General features: G+C 38.9%; 1 protein-coding gene across 1 annotated transcript in view; it reads right to left on the reverse strand.

Moving 5' to 3' along the window:
- The window catches only part of LOC124381352 (serine/threonine-protein kinase MARK1-like), a 46815-nt gene that overhangs the window by 18658 nt on the left and 15486 nt on the right, over window positions 1-12671 (reverse strand). Inside the window, exons 3-5 of the mRNA XM_046842916.1 lie at window positions 10063-10116; window positions 471-519; window positions 323-388 (exon numbers count right to left, since the gene is read on the reverse strand). Of these exons, the coding sequence (XP_046698872.1) occupies window positions 323-388; window positions 471-519; window positions 10063-10116 (169 nt within the window). The remainder of the gene's footprint in view (window positions 1-322; window positions 389-470; window positions 520-10062; window positions 10117-12671) is intronic.

The raw sequence follows: 12671 nt of genomic DNA on the forward strand, positions 1-12671 counted from the left end.
TGACGCCAAACAGAGATTTGTGACGTATCAAAATTCCTCGGCACACGATAGAGAACCAATTTTTACACTTTACAGCAAAAAAACGAAGCTTCAAGCACCACTCGCATTATTAAACCACAGCTAAACTCCTCAATTTGTTCCTGCATGTCTTTATGCAATGTCCTGCAAACATGTGTTTGGATAAATTGTATGGATGTTCCTTCTAAAGTAGCTGGTATGGTAAATGAATCATACCGATCATACGAATGCATGCTTCGAACATATCAGAGTTCCTGCAATGCAATACTGATGCAACACACACCGTATGAATAAAAAAACTCACCTCCACTGGCGTATTCCATTATTAAGTAAAGTGTCTTCTCAGTCTCAATTACTTCAAACAACTTCACTGAAAATAACAAAAATATACATGAATATAGACTATACGCTTTAATAATGTGGTCATATATAACACAAATAAATATATATACCTATGTTTGGATGATTCACAATCTTCATTATTCGGACTTCCCTAAAAAGCTGTTGGAGAGAAACAAAAATAGAAATATTTCTACTCTCATTTCAAATTCGTTCCATTTTTATATGTCTCATTCATTCGTCTTTTTTCCCCTCCTTTGTCTTTTTTCCTCCTACTGTGGCATTCTCACCTATTTCAGCCCCTTGATTAGTGTGTTTAAATTTCTCCAAACAAAATCTTACCAAATGTCTAAATGATTTTTTCCCTAATATATGAGGTCTGAAATTGACGTGACTCATAAAAAAAAAATATAATAATACATTTTCCTATGCCACAAGATCAAATGTTTTGTCTTTTATATGTCCTTACATGTTCTAGCCACTAGAGGGCCTTACTGTATGCAGCTATTAATAGTGTTATTGGCATCACCTGTATCCCATTTCTGTGCATTTTTTTAGAGACACTCTTTCACAGTTCTGTCAGGGCCAGAACTCGAACTCGGGTCAGCATCACGAGTGCCGCACACTCCCGGTCTATCCCTTTTTAACTTGATGAAAACCCATGTCCAAAATCAAAGATGAAAGTCGCAAATGATCTCATTTAAAAAGGTTCAATTTAATTTTTTTATTTATAAAGAGCCTTTAAACATTGCAGCAGGAATGTAGAAGTTTAGTGCTTGTAAGTTTGACCCTCATAAGTTTATCCTTCCTGATATGTATGAGGAAGAAACCTTGAGAGGAACCAGACTCAAAAGAAATTCCATCCTCATCTGGGTGGCACCGAATGTCCATTCATTACATTTTTATTATTGTTGAGGTGCATTGAAAAAACGTAATCAACAGAAACAGACCATCTAGTTATGTATGCTATCCAGTGTAGATTGAAACAGGAAAGAAAAAGCATTTTGGAACTGAAGACATTGTAAGAGCAAATACACAGATATGAGTTTGCTGTGCAGACCTGAGATATTAAAGCGGAGAAGATTGATTCATTTGCACTGAATAAAAATGATGCACTGAGGTAGTAGCTTAGTGGTTAAGACATTGGACTTCACAAGTTCAACCACAAAGCTGCCACTGCTGGGCCCTTGAGCAAGGCCCTTGACTCTCCAATGCTCCGTTGTAAGTCGCTCTGGATAAAGGGTGTCTGCCAAATGCCATTACATTAATCACATTAATGTGATTTAATGTAAATATCAACAGTACTGCATTTATTCAGTTCTATGACTGAAATTTTGCACCTATATGCTGAATTTAAATCTGTTACAAACTGCAAGAACTGTACTGTTTTTCTCTTATGCAGTTTCTTGAATTCATGAAATACTGCAAAAAAAAAAAAATAAAAAAGCAACACACTAAACTTTTAAAATAACAGAACTCTCATAGAAAATCTCAGGTCTCTCAGAAGGATGTGTTTTGAGTGTTTGGGCAACTGTACAGAGAGGTGAAAAACTGCTGAAAGCTTTTGGGCCAAAATAAGCGAGGTTTGGAAAGAGGCCAAAGTTAAAAGCAAAGCAGCTTTTATGGAGATCACAAACCTGAAATCAAATTAGAACACACTAAACCTGCAAAGTCACACAGATTTTAGTTACATAAACAGTGTACCTTACACTACACTACTGCTACTAAACACACACACACATACACACACACACACACACATATTCTTATGTACACAATGTAGTCCAGAAGTCCTCAACCAAGACGCGGAAACAAATCCCTGTCCATGGAAGAGTTGATATCTTGTCGTAAGAATGTTCTGAGGAAAATGTCTATAGATATGACAGTATATTATTTCTTGTGTGTTCTGCCTCTAGAGAGACACAATCTACATATACATACAACACAATTCCAAAAAACCATCATGTCTACACTTGCAACACGTTCAGCTCACAAATAAGATGAGTGTTTTATAATAATTTAAGAACAATTATGCAATTATGCTATGGAGACACACACACACACACACACAAACACACACACACACAAACGTACATATATGATAGTTAAAATATATGAACATATTTGTAGTTCTATTGATAGCTTAAGACATATATACTGTACATAGATCTGCACTAATATTTCACGTGTATATATACTTAGTGTACTAATAAATATACTCATTGCTATAGCCTTTTTTTATTTATTTGCTGTACATACTGTATACTGTATACAGTACTGTATATATATCACACTACTTCACTGACATACTTAAAGTTGCCCAGTAGCGCCAAATCATCAAAATAAATAAAATGTCACTTGAAGTAAACTTCACTGAGAATAATTTGGTTCCAGAAAAATAGCCCTGAGGATTTCATGGTGATGAATGACTTCTTCAGAAGTGAAGAAAAGTGTGCAGGCAGGGTGGAGTGGGTTTAGAAGAGTGATAGCAGGAGTGATTTGTGATAGAAGAGTATCTGTGAGAGTGAATAGGAAAGTTTATAGGACTGTGGTGAGACCGCTGATGTTGTATGGTTTAGAGAAAGTGGCATTGAGTAAAAGACAGGAGGTGGAGCTGGAGGTAGCAGAGCTAAAGATGTTGAGGTTTTCGTTGGGAGTGATGACGAGGGACAAGATTAGAAATGAGTTTATTGCAGGGACAGCGCATGAAGGGTGTTTTAGAGACAAAGCGAGGAAGGCGAAATTGAGATGGTTTGGACATGTGCAGAGGAGGGACATGGGGTATATCGGTAGGAGAATGCTGAGGATGGAGCCGCCAGGAAGGAGGGAAAGAGGAAGACCAAGGAGGAGGTTTATGGATGTGGTGAGGGAAGACATGCAGGTGGTTGGGGTGGAAGATGCAGCTGTAGAGGACAGGGGGGTATGGAGACGGTTGATCCGCTGTGGCGACCCCTAATGGGAGAAGACGAAAGAAGAAGAAGTCGTATGACACGAAAGAAAGGACTTAGCTCTCATGTCCTGCCCGGTTCCATGTTTTAGCAAAATAAAAAAGGTCTGTAAACACACAGATTGCCTCTGAGTTACAATGGTTTGTCTTATGATGATATCTTACGACCATAATTTATTTCTTTATGGGTCATCGGAAGGCATCTCCATCGTAAGTGCGAGACTTCCTGTATATATACAAAAAAATGGATGTACACTTTATAGATTTTTCAGCCACGTGTTTTTCTTTCCTTCGACTGTTGCCACAAAGTTGGAGGCACACAATTGTACTCTGTGTTTAACTCTGAATATGAGAAAAGTTCCCATGTAAATATTGACATTGCTTGTGAGCAACTTTCAAATGGAACCCAATATATTCATTGTCCAAAATATTAGGTTGCCATATAGGTACAATCGATTGTTCACATTTTCTTACTGTAGACTGTTTTATTATGTAAAAAATCTTTTTAATAAAAAACAGTTGATTTTGTGTATTTACATCATACACTGTTTTATATATGTCATGGGAAAGGCAAGGCCTGAGAAGGGGAAGGATTATGGCGATGCACAGCTATGTGGGAGACAGGAAAGTATTTTTAGAAGGATATTCTTGCAAACATCAGGGTGTCTCAGACAGAGCTGAGAAAACACAACCGAATGAAACATTTTCCTCTGGGGCCGAATCGAATGCTCGAGCAGTGGTCATCAGTCTCATTGTAGATCACACCTACAGTACATCACCAGCAGATAGTATGCTAGCAGGGACATGTAACTATGCTATACAGGATGACCAAAGTTCTACAGAGAAACAACTTTAACTAAATATTCTTTAACACCATTTATTCATGGTACTATTACTGGATGGATACCTTTATAATGCTTATAATTGTCCCTACCTCTTTATTTATTTATTTTACGAATAGATATGTATAAAATACACACATTTTATCATTCTCTTAGTATTGTTTCTATTCCGGTACTGTCTGACTACCGAGATTTTTTATGATAGGATTTTATCATTTTCTACTCGACGGATTAAAGAACCAGCTAAGAATTTGAGGAGAGCAAATTGGCAGCCTGGGCCTGACTTGTGTAAACCAGGGGGGAATGAAAACGTGGACAAAATCAATAGTAGACATTAGATTTTTCCACTATAGGTTACAATAATTTAGTAAATTAGACATATAGATGTATAAGTATGAAAATGAGGGAACTTTATTCATATAGTCTGATAGATTTCTGCAAAAAAAGAGCAAAGCAGAAGTGTAGACAAGGTATATACGATGTACGCAACTATTTCTATTGCAAAATGTCTAATTCGTAGTGCGGCGAACCTGAAATAATCAGAAATTCGTGCGTAGCCCTGTAAACTCGTTTTCTATACAGTGCTTGAGAAAAAGAAGGAAAAATGTTCGGAATTTTAGGGGCTAGTTTTAAAATTTGTTTGTGGTTTTCGAGGCGTAAAAATTAGCTGAAACTTGGCAACCCTGGTTAGATGTAACGTGAACAATGAACCCCATCTGAATCTTCTAAACACAAGCTGTTGTTACAGGGTCGCAAAAAATTCACTCGATCTTAGCCTGCAGCATCGAGTCCGTTGCGATTAGCTTGCAACTTAATAGCTTTTCAAATTCATTTGAGAGATGTTTTAGATAATGAAAGCTTTTTCCAGATGGTGAATTGACACAGGTTTCTAGTGTGCAGCGGTAAAGGATCTAATGCCAGGTGCTATTCATGGTGCGCAGAGGGGACAGATGGTAGGCCCAGGGTTTCAAATAACTGTATAAACACACACACACACACACACACACACACACACACACACACACACACACACACACATATGAATAAATCTAAAATACTGAAATTGCAAAAAGTAAAAAGTAGATATAGAAAAGAGACTCCTCCTGAATACATATATATTTCAAATATGGGTCAAATATACACTCATCTCTAATCTCACCGAAAGTGAATGTGATTCTTTATGCCCTGTATAAAAGTGCAAAGCTCAACAGCTTCCCTACCTCCATTTAACCTTCCCTACTTCTTACTAACTCCATGAGTCATGATTCAGCAACCTTTAGAAAAGCTGAGCTTTTGCTAGATCTGTATGCTTAGGGATCATTTTTGGAATGCTAAAGTGGACTAACTCAAGCAAAGGCAGGAATACGTTATGGCTTTTTGTGGCATTCTGTATTATGCTAGCACGTTTTGTTTATTGAGCTGGTAAGGAGATGCAGGAATCTTAATGTAGCACACGGGAAACTGCTGGGGTTTAAGTTATAGAAAATCAATAAGGGAGTCAAGGGCAGATGGGAGAGGGAGCAATGCATTACCGTCTGGATGTCTCCATTTTAGCTATCAAGGCATAAGTGGCTGCAGAGGAGAAGCCTTCAGAGGAGAATTCTGCAGAGGAGACACGGCTGTATGTGATGCAGATTCTGTATGATCAACAGGGTTACAGTAACTAGGAGGAGAAGAATTACACCAGCACTGAACTCTTATTAAAGGAGCACTGTGTTAATTGTTGCGTTTGAAACATTACATAAAGCATTCATTTAATATAATAAAACTGAATAATTATTAGTAAATATGAATATGGCTAATTACTAGCTAACATGGTAAAAATCTTCCTGAAAAAGTTGACAAAGTGTAAAAATACACTGTTTCAAAACCCTGCACATGACATGGTAAAAACGGTAAATCCGAATGATTGGATTTAATAATTCCTTTGACCAATCCAACGCAGAAGGTGTAATCTGACGTTTTTTCCAATTCCAGTTCATGTTTCCTTCCAGCAACTGATTCCTATTTTTTGTATAACATTAAAAAATTATGGGGTGTGGATTCACTTCATCCTTTCATATGTTTTTTAAATCAAGCGTTTCATTCAAAATAGTCAACAGGGTCGCAAGAAGCGTGTGGAAAAACCAAGGCGCAAAATAACTGCCCGTGAACTGAGAAAAGTCAAGCGTGCAGCTGCCAAGATGCCACTTGCCACCAGTTTGGCCATATTTCAGAGCTGCAACATCACTGGAGTGCCCAAAAGCACAAGGTGTGCAATACTCAGAGACATGGCCAAGGTAAGAAAGGCAGAAAGTCGACCACCACTGAACAAGACACACAAGCTGAAACGTCAAGACTGGGCCAAGAAATATCTCAAGACTGATTTTTCTAAGGTTTTATGGACTGATGAAATGAGAGTGAGTCTTGATGGGCCAGATGGATGGGCCCGTGGCTGGATTGGTAAAGGGCAGAGAGCTCCAGTCCGACTCAGGCGCCAGCAAGGTGGAGGTGGAGTACTGGTTTGGGCTGGTATCATCAAAGATGAGCTTGTGGGGCCTTTTCGGGTTGAGGATGGAGTCAAGCTGAACTCCCAGTCCTACTGCCAGTTTCTGGAAGACACCTTCTTCAAGCAGTGGTACAGGAAGAAGTCTGCATCCTTCAAGAAAAACATGATTTTCATGCAGGACAATGCTCCATCACACACGTCCAAGTACTCCACAGCGTGGCTGGCAAGAAAGGGTATAAAAGAAGAAAATCTAATGATATGGCCTCCTTGTTCACCTGATCTGAACCCCATTGAGAACCTGTGGTCCATCATCAAATGTGCGATTTACAAGGAGGAAAACAGTACACCTCTCTGAACAGTGTCTGGGAGGCTGTGGTTGCTGCTGCACGCAATGTTGATGGTGAACAGATCAAAACACTGACAGAATCCATGGATGGCAGGCTTTTGAGTGTCCTTGCAAAGAAAGGTGGCTATATTGGTCACTGATTTGTTTTGTTTGGTTTTGAATGTCAGAAATGTATATTTGTGAATGTTGAGATGTTATATTGGTTTCACTGGTAAAAATAAATAATTGAAATGGGTATAAATTTGTTTTTTGTTAAGTTGCCTAATAATTATGCACAGTAATAGTCACCTGCACACACAGATATCCCCCTAAAATAGCTAAAACTAAAAACTACTTCCAAAAATATTCAGCTTTGATATTAATGAGTTTTTTGTGTTCATTGAGAACATGGTTGTTGTTCAAATTAAATCCTCAAATAAAATTAATCCTCAAAAATACAACTTGCCTAATAATTCTGCACTCCCTGTATATATAATTATTATTTTGTATATATATTTTATATATATATTTATTGGACCTCTTTTTACAAATGTATAGGCATTGCAAAGCAAAATATTAAAGCTGTGAAGGAATTAGATCAGAGATCATTGGCACCTCTGGTGCATATACACTACATGGACAAACGTTTGTGGACACCTGACCATAATATTGGTATGTACTTTTTGAACATCCCATTCCAATCTTCTAGGAGGATTTTCCAGTGTTCTTCTAGGAGGAAGTTACAGTGTTTGATGCTACCACTTCCAGAGGCATCCTATACAACTGTGTGCCCTTACTTTTGTCCAAATAGTGTAGCTAGTAATCTGCCAGTGTTAGAACACCCAGTAAGTATACAGTATAGTTATGTTGCTGGACACTGCATAACCACATGTGGCATTTCCAATGTGTGTCTTATTGGTGCTCACCTTTCCACTGCAGAACCAATCAAGTCCTACACCAAAATATCCCTTGCTTTAGATGAATGTTCAGTAGTCTGGAAGTCAGTATGCTTATAGATACATAATCGTGAGCTCATGTCACCCTTCGTGAGTCAGAGAACGGTAGGATACGGACGAACGAGTGTGGGCCTCGAAAAACGAGAGAACAATATTCAAATCCCAGAGATGACTCACATGCAGACTCCGTGGCATTCTGGAGTGAGAATGATGAGCCTTGACTTGCCGTGTTTACCGAGTCTTGTGCAGCGTTATGCTTTTGTCTGCCGCATCTTTGACTTTTCAGCTTCGCCTCGTTCTTTTCATAAGATTCGTGATGATTTAAACGTTAGATTAGAAGTCGCCAATAAGACGGCTCAGGTGGTTTGGACGCTCTTCGGTGTGCTATGATTTGAGATGGACCCTATTATATCAGGATTTGGACAACACACAAATCTATCATGCCACAAAATTTTTTTTTTTATAGATATTTTTTGGAAAAATAGTCTGTTCACAGTGCACTGCAATCCTACAAGCTGACTTAAACACCAAATAGTCATTATTATAAGATCATGGGGGAAGGAAAGATATTCCTAATGCATTCTGTTAACCCATATAAAAAAGACAGCAATGCAAATGTGTGATTAACAGCCACACAAATTACTACACTGGTTAGCAAAATATCAGTGTGTGTTTTCATGTGCTGTGGTAATTGTTTTAAGATTCCTTGACAAGCAGTTTCCTGTCATAACGTAGATGATACATGAAGAGATACTGATGACTTGTATCAGGTGATCAATAAGGGGGGGGGAGAACTGAATAGGAAAGTGTGGCAAAATAACTAAGGTAACTGCGTTTCCACATTAGCACCCATGGCAAATGCCTGTGATGCGTTTTTTTTTCCGAAGGGGATCAATAGGGTTGAGGTCAGAGCTCTACAGCAGGCCACTCAAGATCTTCCAGTTCAATCCATGTAATGCATTTCTTTATAAAGCTGGCTTTGTGCATAGGGTCATTCTCATGCTGGAACAGGTTTGGGCCTCCTAGTTCAAGTATAGGGAAATCCTACCCCATCGTGTGCTTCCAACCTTTAGTTTTTTTTTGAAGAATCACAGATGGATGGAAAAATCAGGTGTCCCCATCAACCTGAGTGCCTGTAGTGTGCAATGACACTAAACGACAGCTTTTCACCATCTCTCTTTCATTAAAACACTTCATTATATGCTTTTTTTTAGGGATCTTAGGTGATCTCACAATGCAAGTGGTTTGAGTTATAAAAGGCAAACAGTTCATCAAATTCTGAGATTTTGAATGTCAGGTAGTTTGGCATAATAGAGAACAAAGATAAAAAAATCCCTGCAGCTGATTTTTCTATTTTCTAGTTTTCTATTATTCCTTATAATGAGCAAATTAACAGTATCAACCTGAAGTAAAACCCCATTGAAATGAAATTGGGTAAATTAGAGCAAGCTGGAATGATAATCTGGTGATCAGCGAACATACACTACATGGACAAAAATGATTGGGACGCCTGACTTTCCCAGCCATATGTGGCTTTTTGCCAAATTATTATCGTAAAGCTGAAGGTACACAATTGTATCTGTGTCTTTGGATGCAGTAGCATGAAATTTGCCCTTCACTTGAACTGGGAGACCAAAACCTGTTCCAGCATCACAATGCCCCTGTGCACAAAGCAAACTTCATGAACATATGGTTTGAATGGGTTGGAGTGGAAGCTGTCCAGCTATAGAGCTCTGACTTCAACCCTATTAAACACCTGTGCAATGAATTGGAAAGCTGACTGCAGTATGCTGTGTATGTGTGTAAAAGCCCTATTTTTTTTCATCAATCACTTCATCAATATGTAAATAGGCAAATGTGAAACGAAAATGACAGTAATGTGAGGAAGACTGATATAAGGATCCTTCCAGATGCACCATTATCAATCCGTTCATTGATGAAGCTAACCGATCCCTCGAAATCAGATCACAAGAGACAAGATTTCAGACTTTTTATGTGCTCGACATGGATATTCAATAATTCCACTTATTCAAAGAATGTAACTGTCTTGCTATTGTGCATTTTATTCTAATAGTATTTCATAAGCAGATCTTTCTAATGAATAAAACGAGTGCTATTTTCGGTTTAAATGTTTTAAGACACCTTACCTTCTGCAGACTTGTGGGGTTCAGCTGGGTTTTGTCGATTATTTTGACAGCCACCTGTGGAGAGAAAATTACATTGCAGTTAAGAAAAGCCCTTTTACATATTATATATATATGTCTCAGGGAACCAACCCCAGCCATTAGGGTTTCACAAGCCAGTGCACTCTTAGTGCCGGTCCCAAGCCCGGATAAATGGGGAGGGTTGCATTAGGAAGGGCATCCAGCGTAAAAACACGCCAAATCAAACATGCGGATCATGAATACGGATGATCCGCTGTGGCGACCCCTAATGGGAGAAGTCGAAAGAAAGTTTATATATGTCTCATATTCTATGAATGATGCTATATGGACAACGTTATTGGGACACCTGACTTTTTCAGCCGTATGTGGTTCATCAATGCTGGAGGCACACAATAGAATAGGATGTTGATTATCCCTTCACTTGAACTAGGAGACCCAAACCTGTTCCAGCATGACAATATCCCTGTGCAAAAAGCCCATTTCATCAAAAAGTCTACTGCCACGAAGGTACCAAACACATATGTAAATGTCAGAAAATGAAAGCTGAAATTCAACAGTTTCTGTTGTTCCAACATTTTCTTGGGACTGTCTAGGCATTTGATATTTATACCTCATCAATAAAATTTGAGATCATCCACTCAAGGAATGCTTTTAAATAGGAATACATTCAAACGGTATAGAAGCCCTGTGTATTTCAGACACTCATAAGCTTTACTGCAGACAATATTCACTCAGCGATGCGCCTCCATTATTGTCAATTACTATCTTAACTGCCTATTCTGAATGTTTGCCTAATATATAGATTTGGATATGATGCCAGGTTAGTCTGAGTTGTTTAATGGCAACTCTGTCTACAAGGGTGTGAGAGAGATTGTGAAAGACAAAGTGAAGGAGAGACAGTAAGAGAGGAAGATAGAGAGAGAGAGAGAGAGAGAGAGAGAGAGAGAGAGAAAGAGGGAGGCACACTGTGCGCAGGTGGCTTCTATTTTCAGATCCTCTCGGGTTTATAGGTGAGCAGACGCCACACGCATCCTCTCCACGGTTTAAAAAGAACTGAGCTTGTTACAGTAAAGTTCACACTGGGCTTCTGATCACAACCACTCTCGTTGATAAAAACCACCCCCCTGGACCTAAACGAGCATACCTAAGCATCTTCTTCCTCCCCTGACTGTCTTACAGTTGACTCCACAGTTATTGGCACCCAGAAATGTGACATAACCTCCCTCCTCTAATATAATGCCACAATGTTAATCTATAATGCCTGAATATGATTGGGGAATGCAGACAAAAGCAATTGGAGACCTGCACAATACATAATATTCAGTCTAAGCTTTTAAATGGAGGTTTAAAAAAAATTGGGTATTTCTCCGTTTAGGTTTCAGTCACTACACACGTAATTACGGAGCTCCCTGTTTATTGACGTTCATTGGATACCTGCAAAAGCCGCTGTAACAAAGCTGAGTAATCGTGATCATGATCAAGATAAGAAAGTGTCTTTAAAAAAAAACCCAGGGTATTGCTTCACCCAAATAGTTTACTGCTTGAAGCTTGTGCTAATACATACAAGATGTAGTCAAACCTGGATACTGGCGTTCCAACCGAGTTACAACACTGCGATTTTTAATGCAATTCAATGACCCTTGGTTTGGTTTGGTAAACTCTCCTGGTGTGAAATAGCTTCCACAGAGGTTTGTTCTGGTGGAAATAGTTGATGTTTGTTTGCTTTTGTCTCCTGAGATCACTCTGAGTTGGGACGCAGTGGAAGATTAGAGTCTTGAAGGTCTTAAAGACGCCGTTCTTCGTTTGTCTTGCACAAACAGTACACGCTTGCGATCATGTAAACTCAAGCATCTTATCAAACCATTTTAGTGTGGATTTGGAACTCGGACCATCACTGCTCTGCTGCAAGACCCAACCAGTTATAATCACAGGGCAGCCTTCACATATTTAACATACCCTTGTACGTCTCTGATACCATGCATCCTAACAAGAAAAATTTAGTTTCCTTTTCTGGTCCGTTTCTTTTTCTGCAAAATTATCTTGAATGTTAAAAATTACAACCACATTTTAGCTGAAGTTTACATCTTGTGAGCTTAAGGCACTTAAAATAAATGTTTTCTCAGGTTGAAATGCTCAAGCTGTGATCTATGAACAAATATTACATCCATCCACTCTCTTGATTGTGTGTGGTATTACAGTGGATGTGAGCTTTTTCAGGTATGTAGATGCTTGATTTAAGACATCAGAAAGGACAGGAAGTGGAGCTGGAGGTAGCGGAGCTGAAGATGTTGAGGTTTCCGTTGGGAGCGATAAGGATGGACAGGATTAGAAATTAGTTTATTAGATGGATAGCACATGTAGGACGTTTTGGGGACAAAGTGAGGGAAGCCCAATTGAGATGGTTTGGACATGTGCAGAAAAGGGACATGGGGTATATCGGTAGGAGAATGCTGAGGATGGAGCCACCAGGAAGAAGGAAAAGAAGAAGACCAAGGAGGAGGTTTATGGATGAGGTGAGGGAAGACATGCAGGTAGTTTGTTTGAAGAAAGCAGATGTAGAGGACAGGAGTAGCTGGTAGTGGTAGCTCAGT

This window comes from Silurus meridionalis, chromosome 28, assembly GCF_014805685.1.
Source record: "Silurus meridionalis isolate SWU-2019-XX chromosome 28, ASM1480568v1, whole genome shotgun sequence".
Lineage (NCBI taxonomy): Eukaryota > Metazoa > Chordata > Actinopteri > Siluriformes > Siluridae > Silurus > Silurus meridionalis.